This window comes from Gymnogyps californianus, chromosome 13, assembly GCF_018139145.2.
Source record: "Gymnogyps californianus isolate 813 chromosome 13, ASM1813914v2, whole genome shotgun sequence".
Taxonomy (NCBI): Eukaryota; Metazoa; Chordata; class Aves; order Accipitriformes; family Cathartidae; genus Gymnogyps; species Gymnogyps californianus.
In genome coordinates, this window is record NC_059483.1 from 2,422,608 (window position 1) to 2,441,209 (window position 18,602).

General features: G+C 40.8%; 1 protein-coding gene across 1 annotated transcript in view; it reads left to right on the forward strand.

Moving 5' to 3' along the window:
• Positions 1-18,602, forward strand: part of SUMF1 (sulfatase modifying factor 1) — a 39,756-nt gene that overhangs the window by 11,357 nt on the left and 9,797 nt on the right. The window contains exons 4-7 of the mRNA XM_050904591.1: positions 8,906-8,988; positions 11,218-11,340; positions 12,063-12,177; positions 13,132-13,245. Of these exons, the coding sequence (XP_050760548.1) occupies positions 8,906-8,988; positions 11,218-11,340; positions 12,063-12,177; positions 13,132-13,245 (435 nt within the window). The remainder of the gene's footprint in view (positions 1-8,905; positions 8,989-11,217; positions 11,341-12,062; positions 12,178-13,131; positions 13,246-18,602) is intronic.

Genomic DNA, 18,602 nt, shown 5'->3' on the forward strand with positions numbered 1-18,602 from the left:
AAGTGAAGATGTTGAGCTAAATGGTATGTAACAGCTCCTATAAATAATGAGGTGCATGTGTCTGTTGGGGAGTATCTGGGGGTTTTGCTCTGTTTGGCCACTTTGGCTTCTCCAGTTCTTAAACCAGACAAATTTATCATAGGCCCTCAAAGGAAGCAGACGGCTAAATTAGAACAGAGGTGGGGCTGGTGAAAGCTAATGCAGGAGCAAACCAGCTTAGCACGTAGAATAATTGTTGGAGCTTTGGGTGTGCATTTCCTGGAGGTGAGGTGGTCTCCTAGATAGCCACTGCTACAGGAATGTAGGTTGGACCTAACCCTCCTCCGGAAGGGAAGCAGTAAAAAGAGGTGTAGCAGCCAATAATTGAATTGTTCTAGATTTCTGGGAACTCAAGTTTTAGTTTTGGCCTCTAAGTTTGCGGTGGTTACATGGCAGAGAGTGAAAATTTAGCACTGTAACAGATGAGGGTGTTACTGATAGAATTGGTGAGGACTTACTCAAATAAAAAGGGATTTTCTAGGGTGAGGGTGGAAGGTCCTTTGAAACCAAAACGTTTTGTGTGGGCTTAACAAGTTTTGATAGCTTCACATATTAAAATCAGTTCTCAGACTTGCAGATTAAAACCAACTACTAATTACTGCATCTATTACAGCTATTAAGTTACAGCCTTTCTTGGGTACTTGGCCTTTGGTTTAGATGTCATAGATGAAACGCAGCCTAGAATTGCCAATAGCTTGGCACTCGGAGATTATTTTTTTTCTTTCCTTCTCTTTTGAGAGAATTTGGGGAAATGGAAAAAGCTCAACATTTAGAGATTAAGCTATTCTTATTTTATGATGAAACTGTTTTCCTGCTCCTTTATCTCCCTGACTGAGTTAAGGGTGAAGTAGAAAGGGGGAAATGCATGCCCAGTGCTATTATTCCATGGCATTGTAAAATGCCATTTATATGGCATTTTAATGTATCCTAGAGCAAAAAGCATGGGGATTGTGTCTGTGAAATGAGAAGGTACTGAGGCGTGCTTGCCAGTGAGGGGATTTGAGAGCTCTTGCAAATAACTGCAAGAGTTTCGCTTGCTGTGCAGCTACCATGAAAAAGGTAAACAGGATAGCACTTACCGAGACTGGAGTACAGCGTAAGTCAGATTTGCTCACTGGAGAGTAGTGGGAACATTTTTATTCTTGGCTTGTGGAAGATAGCAAAATTAATTTTTGCTTCTAGGCCAGATAAACTCTGCAATGAAGAGTCCGAAAGCATACAAATCTGTATACTTCATTTGTCTTTAGGAGGTATTGAATTTTTGGTCTGAGAATGCAATGAAATTAGTTCACTGGCAGACTTGAGCAAATACTATTAAGGAGTTCTGGTCAATCTAGAACTATTGGATGCTACTTTCATCCCTGTTTGTATGGAAACCTCTGCAGTGGTCTTGAGCTGAGTAATTTACCTGTTTATAGCAGTGCCTCTAGCCTGTAACTCAAAGGGCATAGTCCCATTCTAAAACCAATGAAATATTATGCATTTCAAATGAGTATTTCAAATTAATAATGAAACGAGCAATGTTTGCAGGTAGGATAGCAGTGCTAGTGTTTGCAGCAGTTACTATGGCGAATGTACCTTCTGACAGCATGCAATAACAACTTGCTTTCTGTGGCTTGCGGGGGAGCAGGTAGCTTATTGTATAGTTTGTCTGATACTGTTAATGTCAACACGTATAGGATGCATAAGCAGAAGTTGACAAATACACTTATTGCTACTTCAAGGGTAAATTTAATCTCTACCACACTTGGCTTTTGCTTTTTCAGAGGCCCTTCAGAGAGGAAACTGAAATCGAAGGAAGAGATGGGTGAGCCGATTTCTTGCAGACCCCAATGCTTCAGATATCCCCTATAAGGAGTTGGGAGGATGGAGCTATTGAACTGTTAATCTCTATCTTCTTATGCTGTACTCCCACTATTGGCGTAAAGAACAATGTGCAGGAAGCATCTCTCGCTGGGAGTTACCAGTAATACTAGTCCATATTTATCAGTATAAACTACAACTTTAAAGCCAGGCATTGCCTTTGCCTCAGGCTGTAGGTATATCCGTGCACACCTCATTTTCTTAAAGCTCATATTCGCTTGGTTATTGGAAAAAATTACTAGCTTGAGTGCAGATTTAGATGTTGGCTGAAAAATAGACTTCCAGAGATGGAACTCACCAGGAATATCAGTTCCTCAAAAGAAGTTTCTTTGGATTCCAAAACTTGCACTTAATGAATCTTACTGGATTTTAGCATCAAATATTTTTGGTTATTTTTCTTGGAGGATTGACATAGCTGTGAAGTATTACACTGTTTGAATGAGATTCAATGACCTTTCCTTATGCAAAGGAAAAGGTCCCTTCGTAAAAGTAAAGTGCTAGTTTCCAATTAAGTCTGAAATGTTTTCTCTAACTGATGACTTAAAATATATTTATTTTTATTCTGTAAAGCTGCTGCCTTTCCTTTTTGCGGTACTGCAATTTCAAACTACTTTAAAATATTGGGACTTAAGGCAAACAATATCAATATTCAATATTAAACAAAAACCCTTATTGCTTCATTTCTGAGCTAATGAGGGAGGCTAGAAACCTTAGAAAATAAGAATGAAAACATTCTCCTGTAATTAGAGCTTTTGGGGAGCTGAGACTTCTAGTTGATATAATAAATAGCATGGGACTTGCAGTAGTGTTGCAGGAGCTGGCAACATCAAGTACTAGTTATCTTCTGGAAAAAATACTCAACTGTCTATTTCTAAGCTGTTTCAGTGTGCTTAATTACTGATTTGGTGGAGAATTTGACAGTCATGTTTCAGTTCAGTTTATGTACATAATTATAGAAGGTTTGTTCTTCTCTGCGGAGTATCTTCAAGTACAAATATGAATTATAGCTGCATATGTAGATTATGTCTCCCTTATGCAGCTACTATGACAACGCTGATAACTGGCTAGGGGAGATCTATTCTTTGTCTTGAGCCTTGAAGCAGTATTCACTTCCACACTATTTACATTGCAATGTCTCCCTGACTCGGTTACAGCTGTTTCAACTTAAACACAAGCCCATTGCTATAGAGATGATGTACTGCATAGAAATAGGTCATGCTCGTGCCGTTTTCAGTGCGCCGATAAAAAGGAGAAGCAGAGCTGCAGACTGGCGAAGGTGAACGGGGAGCATGCATCTGCCGGGGGGATTTTCCTTGCATTTGGAAAATGCCTTTAAAATTGAGTGGGACCGCTGCATGGCTTGCTTCAGACTGTCCCTCGTGGTGTGATGTGTTCTGAATCTGACTGGCAAAGCTGAATGAGAGCGGGGGGCTAAGCTTGATCTCTGCCCTCCGCTGATCTCCCTCTCTGACCCAGAGCAGGACTTGACGAAGGTAGTGACACCAGCCAGCCAAAATGCTGCGTGGGTAAGGGCCAGCTGAGAGCTGGGCAGTGCTAATGCAGCAGCCCAGAATAGCTGCTGCTTGCTGATGGCTGGGACTGCTGGATCACGATCCCAATGCTCGATTGATCCGTTCATACCCATAGTCCGCTCCTGCAGGCAGGCGTAGGTTAACGTTAGCCATTTACTGGCAGTGCCTGGCTGGCAGAGTGGGCTCCCGTACTGCGGAGGGAAGGAGATACGTGCTTGGGAGCTGTGTGTGGAAGGTGGGAGAGAGATCTCTGCCCTGAATCTCAGCGAGGGAAGAAGTTTTTGAGGGTTGTTGGGAAGGTACGCTAATGCTACTTAGAAAAATAGGTGTAAAGTTACTTGTGACCAGGACCCCACCTAACGTGATTTCTTTGTGGTTTCTGAGGGGAAAATGACAGTGGCTCATCTGTTGCACAGTAATTATTTTTATTTCTTAAACTCCGTGCCCTACTAAAAATGTTCTCTTTTCTGTCTGCCTCTTTCTTCAGTAGTTCATTAATCAGCTGTTCAGGGTTTAGGAGAGAGCTTAGAGGAGGAAAAATTGACAGAGATTTATGTGTATCTGTCTTACATGGATAAAATAAAACCTCATCCAAAAATTATATTCTTTACTGAATAACTAATTTTTTTCTCACGTCCTACCAGCGCTAGCAATGAGGATGTCCAGACCACTGGGTTTATTTCCCAGGGATAATGCTTCGTAACTTCCCTGCTTCCGGCCGATGCACACATTGCTTTTGCAGCCAAGAGGATGCTTTTGCAAATTAAAGATATACAGTGTTTAACACAATCTGATTCAAACAAGTGGTAACCTATGAAGTCAGCTTCTGAAGCTGAAGTGTGTACCTTGCTTTAAGAATCCACTGCTTAATAAATGATTCTTGAAGTGTTTTCCAGACTTAGACTACTTTTCACTTGGAAAATCTCTTTTCAGACAGTTGATTCCTAAGTTGCTAAAGTTCTTACTCTGCAATAACTTCTGCTTCTTCCAGATGTTTATCTTGACCTAGTGTATGCAGGCCCTATTATATTAAAATAGCATTATAATGCTGTAGCACATCAAAAAAAGATGTTTGGTGTTACATGTCTGGACAACAGCATGAATTTCTCATCATCTTATGGGCCTGACTTCAGGTTAAAATCTACAGCTTTGTTATTTCAAGTGACTTGCTGCATGTTAGAAGTGGAATTAGAGCCAAGATTAGCTACTCAGTTGAGTTTATTTTTGGTAATTTTGCTGATACATGAATGTGATTTGAATTTGAAATTTGGAGCTAAAGTGGGGGGGTTGGTTTTTTCTAACATGGCCAGTGCCATGTTAGGTGCAAGACTAATACAAATGTTTTCATGGTTATTGGCTGGGGTTTTGGGGTGGGTTTTGGGTGTGTTTTTAAGGGTATTCCCCTACTTCTTTTGCAGTACCAGTAACAGTGCAATGCTGACGATGCAACTGACTTTCCTGATGTTCCCCCCTTTCATTTTTTTCTATGTATATTTAGGAAGGAATTTTCTTCAAGGTAATTGTAAAGGACTCTAAAAATCCTGAAATCACGAGTTAATGGAGCAATTAAAGTTAGGATATCCCAGCCTACTTTGAAAAGAAAATTGAATGCTTAAAACTTTGAATTTTATGCAAGCTGATAGTGGGAGTATAGGCTTCAGTTCTGCAAATTGCTTCTTTTGAGTGGAAAACTTGTAGGTCGGAATTAACTGTTAGTATATCTTCCCAGTATTATCATACTGTGTTCTCTTTTCTTCACAGCGCTACAAGTCTGTGATAAGCAGAACAGTGAGTTCTTAAAGTTGAATTCTGGAGCAGAGAGCTGGATAATCCAAGTTTTCAGCTGGATCAGACCAAAACAAGCATTGAGCTGCTTTGCCTCTGAAATGTGCTTTGCTCCTAGAACTGCATTTCCTTGTATATTGAGGCAGTTGTGTAACGTTTGCAGGGCAGTTATGTTTAACCAATTCTGTTACAAGGGATAGGCTATGCTGTAAAGAGTTAATCAAAATGAAGGAGATATTGTCCTCTAATTCAGTATCTCTTCAAGATCTATTCAGCAGCATATGCTGCTATTTTTACAAAATGAATCTGTTGCCAGTCTACAGAACACGTTTCGGAGTGAAGCATGAGAACGCTAAGCATTATGAAAGTAAGCTCATTAGTGGCAAGGGAGGGCTTTGCTGTATTAACTGTGATGTAATATCTCTGTCTAATTAGCTCTTCTACTAATTAGATGTAGAGCAATTAAAAGAAAGACTTCTGAGAAGTTTTTTGAAAAGACTGTAGAGTTCAGGTACATGACTTCCTCTTTTGGAAGGAGCATCTTGGTGCATGCTCACTGGTGTCAGTGGCTGACTTAGATAAGTTTCCAATTAATTATTGAAGGCTGTACGTAGTCTATCACTGTTATCACTGTCCTAGTACTATATGTGTAACTTCTCTAAAGATCTGGGTGTTCTGCAAAGGCTGGCAGCCATTTGGTGTTCACTTCAGCAGAGCCAGAAACAGAAGACGTGCACACGTAGTGCTCTCATGCGGAGAGACTATATTTTTCTCGGTTTAAAATAAACCATTCTGATTGAAAGCATCTGCTTTTCCTTTTGCATAACAAAAATGTTTTCCAAAATTAGTCTTCTAAAGTGTAAGTCTTTGCAGTCTCCTGCAGAGATTTTTTTAATCCAAAAAACAGCAGTTTAATTTACAAAAATGTATTGTGCTTAGAAACTATCAGGATGAAATCTTACTTGTGATCTTTCAGATTCATGGAGAACCTTTAGCAAATAGTACTGCGGCTCTCTTATTTTCTTTAAAGAGGAAGTAAATCCAAAGTTAGAATTTTACAGCTATCTTGAGTATAGATTAAAGGTTAAAGCTCAAAATGAACAAGGAATTGGTTAAATCAGACTAGTTTTAAACTTATTGACTGTAGTATCTGTTCAGCAGCTTGGTCATTCTGAAGCTTTAGTGCTATGAGAGTTGAGCGGAGTATCTCTCTGAATGAAGATCCCATCTTTGGGTTTGAATGCTCAGTAACAGAGCTGTAGTTTCTAGTAAGAGATCAAATCCTTCTCGTGCTTTTTTTGAAAAGGGTGGGGGCTCCGCTTGTGGTGAGAATGTCGTTGGCTTTGTTAGATACTGAGCCAGAATTACGTGGTTGGTGTTGTTGCTTTATGTGCTTGTCATGCTAGGGAGATCAGAAAGCAGGATCTTTAAGAAATGTCATTACCTTAGTAGTATGCCTGGAGGGTCCCATTTAGATGGAGAGTGCACGGACAGTCATCAGCAAGCTGCTGAGAGCATCTTCTTTCTTTTGTACTTAACACCGATGCCTTCTCTTCGCTCGCTTTGGAAGAGAGAGTGCCGGAAACCCACGTGTGGATGGCTTCCCAGCCTGGAGGAGTCCTGCAGCATGTTTAGGGATTCCAGCGCTCCTGCGTAGAGCTCACAAAGAGCTGTGGGCTCTTCAGCTGAGCTTAAGCCAACAACTCTGCAGCTTTAGTCCAGGATTGCTATTGATTTACAATGACTTGTTAGGTGAGGTACCCAGATGTATGCTGTAGGCAAAATCTGTATGTGATGATGGGAGAAGAGTGAAAAGCTGTCATGGGAGCTGTTACAGCATAGATTGATCAGATGCTTTAAAATTAAGATAACACGTCTTTGTGTATTAGCAGCATTTCTATTTCTTAGGCACTACAGTTTATTTTCCTACTGAAACATTCAAATGAGGGATCTGATGTGTAGTTTGGACCAGAGTTTTTCTTAACAACTTATGTTTGTCATAGATAATTTTTTCTCTCACACATATGTAATTACATATTAAATGCTCATCACTGTTGAAGGATGCCGCTTCCTCCTAGAAGTTGCTGTTAAAATTGTTTGACCAGGCTGGTGCTCTGTCGCCCAGGTACCAGCTTTCAGTGACTTTTACTTTTGGACCTTCCTGTGAAGGATTTGGTGAGTTAAAGGGTAACGCTTTTGGCACAATTCCTACTTGTATGTATAACACTTTACAAAGTTGGTTTAGCAGCATGATGAAGAGAAATAAATATTCTGCTTCTTCCCTCTGCTATCTCTAGAGCAGGGAAAGCTGAGGGGCAGTAGAGAGGGCAGAAGTTGCTGAAGATTGTTCTACAGGCCAGTATTAGAGTAGCATCTGGACCTCCTAGGTCTAGGGCTAACCAACTGGTAGGTTGTTTAACTCCTAAAGCGTTGGAGGCTTATTTACTTTGATTTTTGTGCATTATGGCAATTATGTCTGTAATAGGAGTATTTTAGAAACAAGCACTCAAGCTACTGGAAAAAAACCACTATTGATGGTTAGCATAAGTGTTCTTTCTTTGCCTCAATTTTCTGGAAGGACCCATTATTAAGATAAGTATTTCTAAGTGAATGTGAATCAGAATAGAATAGTTTAATGTGCTGTGCGCTGACCTTCTCAGCTTTGAAGTACGCTTAATAGAAGAAATCCTTAATGAACGTATTCCAGTAATAATTCCTTGGCATTGCAGAACCAAATTTGAGACTTTTGGTTAGAGAGAAGTACTTGATGTCTGCATTGTTGCACAGTATTTTGTCTGCAAGCTTGATTTGCTCAGCAAACCAACTGGGGGTTGTCGGGGCGGGGGGGAAAGGCTTCACTTGACTTCTGTGGCTCTTCTGTCTCCACCTTCTGGAAGCTGATAGCAAATAATTTAAAATCAGCTTACTGAGTTCATTAACTGGAAAGCAAATGTGTTGCAAGATGTGTATTTTGACCCTAGTTAAAGGATGTCATCAGGATTTTTTTTTTAGTTATTCCAAAATGCTGAGTCTAGGGAGCAAATAATTGGGATGAAAATTCTCTTTAAGCCAAAACTGTCTTTTTTATCGTCTCTGCAGAATGTGTCAGACTGAAGTCAGCCAGGAGGTTAGCTGCTTTAACTGTACTGTGGGCATGCTGTTGTAAAAGAATCGAGTAAAACTGTAATGTTCCAGATGACCTCTTCCAACCACTAGCATCCGAGTGTTCTTGGCATAGTTTTCAGAGGTGAAGAAATATACTTGAGAATTTCTGAGAGGACAGTCTGGTCCACCACAGGTAGTGCGCTGAAGGCTGTGCTTTCAAAGAGAATAAACTGTGCCTTGTATCAGACCTGCAGGTGAGAAAATGTAGAAGGGAAGGAGAGACAGCCAGAGGGCAATACTTCAGAAAAGTATGCTCAGGATTTGGTCTCCCTCTCACTTATTTTTTTGGGTGGTATTTTCTTTGTGCTGATCCATACCTTGGGCTGTTCCCTGGCCAGCAGTACTGCGATGTGGATCAAATGATCCCCTTGGTTCATCAGAGTAATAGGTCAATCGGCTGCAGGCAGAGCCGTGAGCTGTGAGTGAAGGCTTTGTAGCCTGTTGTCACATGGTGGTTTTTCTGAATAGCCTTTAGCTGGGAATTTGAGTCTTCTTCCCTGACCATTCTTGTCCCTTTTCAGGTTGCAGCTGCTCCCTGGTGGTTGCCTGTGAAGGGAGCCAACTGGAAGCACCCTGAGGGTCCTGACTCGAGTATCTCCAACAGGTACACCATAAATGGCTGTTCAGTTATAATACACAGTGCTTGTAAATACACCTGTAAACTTACACCAGGAATGAAGGTGCAAGAAAGGGGTTTTAATTAGTTACCTGTTTGCTGCTTCTGTGACTATTTTCCTGTCTCTTAGTGTGTTGCATACAATATTCAGTGGTCATATAGTTAGTGACGTAGTAGTACTTCAAAAAGGTCTATAAGCAGTTTCCACCTGAGGGAAAAGAGACAATACTGAAACGTGCTTCAGTGTGTTTTCTATTCACGTTTATGTATCAGCAGTGAAACAGAGTAGATCTTTAGAGGGTCAGTAACTTTAGAGCGTTCAGTGCAGATCTGGTTTCGGAGAGGAAGACTAAATACTAGCTGCATGCATACTCTAGGAGTCCATGTAGCGTGTCCTTCATCTGGGATTTAGAGGCCTATCTCTGGCAGCAGAAGACTGAAGATTTTTGTGCTTTTTACTGTATTCTGACTGTGGGCTGATTATTCTGGAAAATCGGTTGTGGCTTTATCTAGAAGCCCTAAATGCTTTGGAAAACTGTACTTTTTCTTAACAGCCTATAGCTAGTGCCATGCTTTGCTAGCATGAATCCTGAAACTTTCTGATCCATGTCTTTTTGCAATCTCTTTCCATTCAGAAGTGGAGTGAATTTTATGCCTAGAAAATCAAAAAGCTTCATTATTATTATGTGCTTTTTATGGATACTGCAGAACTAGCCCTGGGTTGCACATGTTGAAAGCCGTTGTTCAGTTATGTGTGTTACTGTATGCTTACTTGGATGTGACTGTCTTCATTTGGGACCTCTTATATTGCAACTCTTTCTCTCGCTAGGCGGGTGTCAATGAAGTTGGCACTAGCTGCCTTAATCAACTAGTTAAAGTTTCAAAACTGCTGTTTGAAATAAAGTCAGACTCTCTAGCCTAGATCTAGTAGATGGTGGCACGGTTTTGAGTCCTCTAAGGACAGGGCTATGTTAGCGTAACATCATCTGATGGCTGAACTGCTCAGTAACAAGTCCGTTGTCTGTTCTCCAAGGGCAATGAAAGAATTATCTGAGGCAAAAATAGAGATAATATCAGGAGGTGTTGTTAGGGGGAGACAGAGAAATTTAGGTCACAGTCAGCAGATAAGAGTTGGAAACCTGCCACGTAAATCTAGTCTTGTAGAAGTATAGTGCAAACCCAGCCTAGTACAACTGCTGGTGAACTTGCCACATGGAAGTAGCCTAATGGACCAGCAGGCATACGCTGCCTTGTTCAATGAGGCAGGAAAGACAAGTTAATAGGAAGTCCTCTGTATCTGTCTTCTGGACCAGTACCCTCAGCTCTTGAAGTATCTTGGTCTATGAGAGGCTTGGAGGGGGAGGATCCTTGTGACAAGAATGACTAGGCATTTTTTCCTGTCTTTTTCTGGAAAAAAGAGACCAGGATTGTAAGGGCAATCCTGGAACCAAACCAAAGGAAGGATGGGAGCTTTTTTGTAAACTGTGGACTGCTTGAAATACCCAAAGAAAAATACTTTTTGTTAAATTTCTGCAGTTCACTGTTTCCTGGATTGGGTGCTGCAAAAGATGATGTTGCTAAGAGTAAGGATTCTTTCTCATCTCACCTCTCCCTCAAAAACCCCACAACTGACAGCAAAGAAAGAACATGCAGCAAAGAGAAGAGTGCACAGGGAAGTGAAGAGCGTTCGCAATTAAATTGCAATGTAACTTTTCCTATTGAGAATCTTGGCTTCTTGTTAAGATACTGTTAAACTAGCCTAGCAAGGAGTAGTAATGCTGCAGGCTTTTGGTATCTTCCTTTGGGTCTCTGAGCACCTATGTTTCCACAGAAGCCAGTGTATCGATAGTTCTTCACTGGCTCCTGGGTGCAGCAGGTTTCTGAGATGAGACCATGAGAAAGCACAAGCCATAAATGTCTTTGTTAACTGTAGAGAGCTGTACGTAAAAGCATGATGAGACAAACAGAAGTTAATTTTTTTCTCTTCCTTGTTTTTCTCTGATGGCTGCATTTCCTTTCCAGCATCTTGCTGTCTTTCTTTAAATAGCTTCTTTTCTGTAAAAGTAATCTGATACCTTGTCCAGTTGCAACTGAACTGTGAACTTCCTCACAGTCCTTTGTGGCCATCTCTAAAAGCTTCATAAAGTGCTTGTGCTGTATAGCTGTGCGATTGCCTAGTTCTGCTGATGATCTTGTCCTCTTTATTTTGTTCCCCAGAATGGATCATCCAGTTCTTCATGTTTCCTGGAATGATGCTGTGGCATTCTGCACATGGGCAGGGAAACGATTACCAACTGAGGCTGAATGGGAATACAGCTGTCGAGGGGGCCTTGAAAATAGGTACCTGTCACAAATGTGTCCCTGATAAATGTTTAGAACTGGTGTTTACTAGATAAGGAAGAGTTGTGTGGGTTTTTATTACCCTCAATGTCTTTTTCTTGTGTAGTATGCACATCTATGGTAAATATAACTCTGACTTACTCTGAACAGATTCCTTTAGGTAAGTGAATTTCCCTAAATCCTAAATGGTATATTGTAATCTGAACTCTATAATGGGAGGAGAATGCAGAGAGCCCAGAAGAGCAGGAGATGTGACAAAATGCCAAGAGACAGGACTGCTGCGTTATTGCAGGAGATAAAAGGTATAGTGAAGGAGCTTAGTGCCAAGGCCGAAAGAGTTGCAAAAGAGCTTAAGAAGTAAATAACTACATCACTGCACAGCCACTGTAGGGCCACTGGATCCACCTGTTATCTGACTGGGGGCTTGGGGAGGAGGGGAAGACAAGGTGAGTAACAGGCTTACGTCTTCTCCATCCTGTGTCCTGGACTTCATACGGCACAGGGCAGTGCTGCCTTTCCCTCCTTCATGTAAGGGTTGTCCTCGTAGAACCCTCGCTCTCCTTGGAAACTTGCTAGCTGTTGGTACAAATGGAACTGGAATACAAACAGTTCTCCAGGGTAAGGTGGGGAGGAAGGGGTGGGGTGGGGGTGTGTGTCTCATTCTTTTTATTTAAAAAAAAAAAAAGTGTTTGACAACTGTTCTTCTGTATGTCTTTTAATAGACTTTTCCCATGGGGCAACAAGCTTCAGCCAAAAGGTCAACATTATGCCAATATCTGGCAGGGAGTGTTCCCAACTAATAACACTGCAGAAGATGGATACAAAGGAACTGCGCCTGTAAGTGTGTCTCAAAGTGAATTAATCATATGGAAATGAACTTAGTCTTCCTAAAATTGAGGTCTGTGTTCAACACAATGAGCCATGGCTGTTTTCCATTCCTGTACTCTTTCACCTTTAGATTTTTTTACGTTACAGTATATTTCACTGCAGGCTTGAGTATTACCAAAGGACACTTTTTAAAAGCTAATTGAAAAGTAAAGATTACTTTCATTTTAACTTTTAGTTCCTCTCAAACTGACCTCTTTTCCCCCTTTCCAGTCAGTTTATAGTCAGAAGCTGAAATACTTTCTGCCTGCACTTTTGGCATTACAATTTCTTGAACTCTCATTTTTTGGGTAGTTGTTCCCGAGGCACGAAAATCATGCAGTAGTTCAAAAGAAATGAAACTTCCCTTTTTGGAAAGGTTGAGTCTGTCTAGTATGGCAAACAATGGAGTGGACTTTTAAAGGCAATCAAGAATGTGAATGAATAATTATATGGTAAAGTAAGTCAAGAAAGTTTCATCAGTAGAAAAGTCTGCATATGCATGAGTTGACAGCCACCCTTACTTTTCTTGGATGGGAGGGGGAATCTGGAAGTTGTAAGCATGGGCATGGAGGTCAGATCTCTAACGCTATGTTCAGGTCTGTGTCTGTTGGTCAAACAGTGCCTCTCTTTAGAGGATCGATCTCCAAAACCAATGAGAAGATGCTATGTGCCCTAGTGGAAACGTGGTGCTGAGATCATTGAGGATGATAATAGTTCATTCTTTCATTCTGTTTTATTTAAATGGAGTATGTGAAAGTGATATAGTTCTGCACTACTAATTTGGTGTCTGCTTTTGAGATACGAAGGCAGAAGTTCCTAGTAAAGACAAATGCACCTTCAGCAGACTGGTCTTCAGGATTAACAAACCTTATTTCATGTCGAGTGGTTTACAGAACTGGCACTTGTGTTCCGTATCTTGTATAGGTCACTGCTTTTCCTCCCAATGGATATGGCTTGTACAACATCGTAGGGAATGCCTGGGAATGGACGTCTGACTGGTGGGCTGTTCATCATTCAACAGATGAAGTTCACAACCCTGTAAGTATTTTATTGGCATTGCAGGAAGTATAGAATTCCCTCTTGCTACTCTGGTCTGGTTGCTGTTTGAAAACCTACTGTTCTTTGCTCCTCTCTACTGTGTCTGGGGTGGGATGGGCTGTGTGCCGGTGAATTAGGAACTATCACACCACGGGCAATCGAAACTGAAATTGTAGTGCTGTAGTGCAATTTTATTTATTTGTTTTTTGTTGGACAGGCCTCTACAACTGGGTAGCAGCTGAATACTTCCAAACTGGCATCTTATTACATAAATCAAGAATTTACCAATGCAGTGGAATTACTTTCAAAAAAAAAAAAAAAAAGGAAGATTTTTTGTTCGTTTATGTTGCTACAAGCTGTACTACTTTTTTTACAAGTAGAGAACAAACCATCCTGAATTATCTTTATGGCTTCTACTAGGTCATTTAAAACTCAACATGTAATTAAGCTGAAGTTTATGGGGAGAAGTAGCTTATTAGGCTTTGAGAGGTTAATCTTTGGTTTTCTTTGTGGCAGGCAGAGAAAGAGGTCCTGCGGGGTAAGCTTTGTATGTGGGGTTTCTCATGCAGTGTATCTCAGCAGATTCAAGTTCTAATATTACATCTCCTTCTCTCTCATTTATCCAGGATGACTAAATCTGAGAAATGCACTGCTCTGCTCTCACAGAGCTTTTTTTGTTCGAACACAGTTATCTGTAATGAGAAAACCAATTAAACCTCCCGGGGCAGGAGCTATCTGTTTGCTGCAGGATTTGAGTATCCCCATGCTGTGGTCTCTTATGGTACGTGTAGTCTTTCTTTGGTATGCTGGACATAATTGGAGGCCTTTCTGGGAAGTCAGCAACTGGAAGCAGCTTGAGGAACTTGCCAAACTTTTTTTGCTGTTCTGTACGTTGCAGAGGTTGACGTTCTGTTGTTCTTCCAGGAAGATGTGTCTAGCAAGAGAAATGAGAGTCACCTTGGGGTCTAGATTGCTCCAGATCTGTGCTAGCAGTTGCATCGCACTGCTGGAGCATTTGGAGACCTCCTAACCCATACCACTCACACTGGCCAATTTCAAGTTACTTGTATCCCGGTAAGATACCACAGGTCTCTCTAGTGGCTTCAGCTATGTGTCGGACAGTGCGCTACATACATCTTCCCAAGTAACTGAAACGCTTGGGACTGTACCTTTTTTTTTTCTTTTTTTCTTGTTTGATTTAAAATAGGATGGACTATTCTCTAATTTTTGTTGGCAGGCAGTCTTAGTGGCCTAGCAATGGCTAAAGAATCTCCTTTTCCTTTGGGACCTTGGCCGTGTTGTATCTCCATCTACTACCTTTTTCACATATTGCACAAATAATACATATAGAATCATAGAATGGTTTGGGTTGGAAGGGGCCTTAAAGATCATCCCCCCCCCCCCCCCCCCCGTTTGCATACTGATTGATTAGGAAAGAAACATCTGCTGTCTTGCAATTCTGTTTCCATTCTGGTGGGTGTTTTATATGCAACTAAGGATAATTTTTTTTTTTTTACCTTATGAATGGAAACAAGGCCAGTTTAAGAGCAACGTTTCTATAGAGGAAGTGTTGAGTAGCTAGCAGAACGTAATTTTGGATGAAAGCGAAGAACAATAAAACTAGCAAACTTTCCCGTGTCAGAGTAGGTGAGTATTGATTTGATTGCAGCCTGAGAAGTCGGGGTAGGAGGAGGAGAGCGAGCAAGGCTGAGCTGTCCGTTCCAGACTGTGTGGTCACTCACCATGGTTTGTACCAGAGACACTTCTGCTTTACCCTTCTCACTGCTGAAGCTTCACCTCAGTGCCTGGAACCAGTGCACCATGATCTGCATGTGCTGCCTGAATTGGGGCAGGGGGAAAGGACCCCTTGCCCACCGGCACCCTTGCAGAGACAAAGAGCATCTGTGTCCCTGGGAAAGCACACAGGTCTGGCAGTTCGTAGCATATTGTCCTTGTTCTTGTTCATCTCTTTCTCAGCCTGACAGCTCCTTCAGTTTTGGCTGCTTGTTTGTACAGTGACCTCTCGGGGCAGGGAAAAGTGCACGGCTCTGTAGAAGTCTTCTTCCCTAGCAAGAAGTGGCAACACTGGGAAGCAAAAATAGAGTAACTAGGCCGAGTCTGGAGAATAAAAACACTTTTGATGCTGTGTATATATAGAACTTAAAAGTCACGGATCTCGGGTCTATTGCACCTAGATATGTTCCAGAGTTTTTTGTTTGTTTGTGTCTGTAGGTTAGCATAAGGTAATACGCATTATTTGTTTAAACAGATATCTCTTGAAGGCTCTGTTTCATCACTGGCAAAATCTTAGAGCTTTTTTTCATGTAAGATGACTGGCTTTTGTAGGTGAAAGGCATGAAACAACTAATTTATGTGGAAGTTGATGTGGTAATAATGGAAAGAACCTCCAGGAGTCTTCATCCAAACTGTAGCTTTCAGCTAATCCATTCCCTGCCATTGGTGCTAGTTAACTTCATCTTATTTTGTTTTATAAAGAAAAATACATTTCTCTGCCTGTGTCGGCCTTCCCAACTTGTCCAAGTTGCACAAAACCCAGCTAGAATCATGTATTTTGCTGAACTACAGCTACTGTGGTATGATGCTTGAAAAAAAAAAAATCCTTTTTCTTAAGTATTGCAGTAGTGCACCTTCATTAGAATGACTTATTTAAATGAGACATTTCTGTGTTTATAATGTCAATGCAGCAGTGCTTGGGTGTTGAATTAAGGTGATGGTGAGAAACAAGTGTCGTGTGACTTTTGCTCTCTGTTAAACTTCAGTGGCTATGAGTTTGCTCAGTTTTTTAAATTCGGCACAAACATTTTGCAGACACCTCAAAGTTTTTAAAAAATTAGGTGTTAACAATGATGCTTTTAGGTTTTTTTCAGTTGGAAACTAATTGTCAGAGTCTAGTGTCTGAGGCAGAGCACTTCAAAGTGAATTCCAAAGGTTTTTTCTGATGAAGTGGATAAGGAAACTGAATCTCATAATGTGAAAAGGTGTCCCAAAATAGCCAGGCTGCAGTATCTTTGGAGACATTAAAAATGATTAGCACCGTATCTATCAGAGCCAATCTCTTAAGTCTCTCCAGAGTACAAGTCAGCGTAACCTATATATAGGCTGTCTTCTTTCTGCCTGCAAGACTAGGAATTCTTCTAGAGGGTCAGAGCTTAGTGAAAGTTTGTTAACATATTTAGTTTAACATCTGAAATCTTCAAAGCAGTTTTCTAGTACTGGAGAGATTTTGGGTATACTGTGGATTGGTTACAAGGAATGTATGGAATTTTGCACACTGATTCTTTTTTTTTTTTTTCCTTCCCCCTGTAATTGATCGGCTTGCATTCACAAATAATTACCAAGAGCAAAAATAAACTGGGACACCTGAAAGTGCTTTGTAAGTTGCTTGCTACTTTTTAAGGTATTAGATTTAAATTATGCTCTAACAGTGGAACAAACAATGTTCTTCCTCTTCTTTGCCAGGTATAGGACCTGTGCAGGTAAGTATTGAAGCCAAATAAGCAAACTTGAAAGATTGGTATGCAGCTCAAGAAGTATATAGAATGCAGAGCGTGGTACTGTGTCCTTGAAATCATAAGCTATGAAGTGCCAGGAACACTGGACACTACTAGCAATAGTGAGGTTTTGGGGATGCAGCCAGAACTTTCAAGTTAGTGGCATTGAAAGGCATCATAATATGATGCAGATGTAAGTTTTTTGAGAGCACATCATTAGTATAACTGGAGATCTGCGTGTACAGACCTTTCTTTAAGAATTTAATCAGACACTTCTACAACTAAGTGTCTTTTCAACTATTCCAGTCCAGACACTTATTTGTATAGTAGGAGTGGCTTGTTCAAAACATAAGGAGCAAGTGGCTTTTATTTTGAATTCTGCTTCTCATCCGTTTGTGCAGCGAGCTGCAAATGTCTCTGGTCATTTTTGACTTCAGCAAATGAAAGTCTCCCCATTTTACGAGCATACAGGATCAGTGGAGATTAGTGTACTTGCACTTAGACTATTTGTGAAAGCAAATAAACAATATTGTATTTGGTGGGGCTTTAAGTAACAAATTGTCCATGACCTTACTTGTCATCTGGAACACAGTGAATGGTCCCTCAACTTCATGTGAGAGTGTGGGCTTGTTACTCCCTCAGAAAAAAATGGGAAGCATTCAAGCCAGTAACGTTCACTTAGTGCAGCAGGATAGTCCACTGGAAATCTCATCTATCGGGAATCCAGAACAAACCAGAATAAGCCAAACCTAAAATAGCTGTCTGTGGAAGACTTTTTTTACACATGGAAATAACTTCTAAATTTTCTGTATTTCAAGTGGAATAGTGTCTCTCAATTGTGACCTGCTCTTCTAACTTCCCCTCACCTCTCCGCATAGTTCTTGTCTATATTCTGTGTTCACTAATCACTGAAAGCCTTTCTAAGCAGAACTTTGTCGTGCATTTAGATTTAGGGTGCCAGGCTGTGTCTGCCACGGCTGTTCTCCAGTACGCATTGTGCATTCCGGGGCTCCTTTCTTGAGGCACCTTGAGGCATCTCTTTACTTGAGTGAGTGCCAGGAGATCGAGCAGCTAGCTGTCTTGCTGCTGTTCTCGCAAATTATTTTGCTTGCACTTGAAGACATCTTGGAGTTGCACAGAGTGGGGCCACGTAGCAGTACAAAGACAGTCTTGCAGCATGTCTTAATCGTGTAGGTGAAGTGGTTTTTATGTGGTCAAACTCAGTTTGGAGGGAATTATAAAATCCACTTGAGAATATGTAAAACTGATACTTCAACTCCTTCAGTATTGGCAGTGGGTGAAAAGCCAGAGCACTGCTGCTGTCAGAAATAAGTGCTTCTGGGCTGATTTTTCTCGTGAGTGGGAAAAAATCCACAGTTTAAGACAAACTCACAAAAAACATTTCTTTAGTACATCTTGCAGATACTATTTGGTGCACAAGGGCAGGACTAGGAAGCACCAGGATTTGTTCTTGTTTTTGTTTGTTTGAAAAATGTAAATGATCACTTGGCAGACAGTAGCCAAGCGTGTGTGAGATCAATCAAACCACAGTCTCTCTATGGGGCCATTTTAATTGTGATGACTTCTGGCTCAGGTTTTTTTTGTATACAGTGCATATTTTCTTATGACCTGCAGTTCTCTGTTTGAAAACTGATTTAGATCATAACAGAGTGGCCGTGTAGCTGACTGTGCATAGAAAATTATGATGCAACTTCAGAAAGCATTTGTTTGATGTAATGAAAGAAATACAACTTTCTTTTTCATTAAAAAAAAAAAGCTTCTATGATGTATTTTAATAACTCTTGAAAGAATAATCCTACTTAAGCTTTGGTAATTCAATGCACA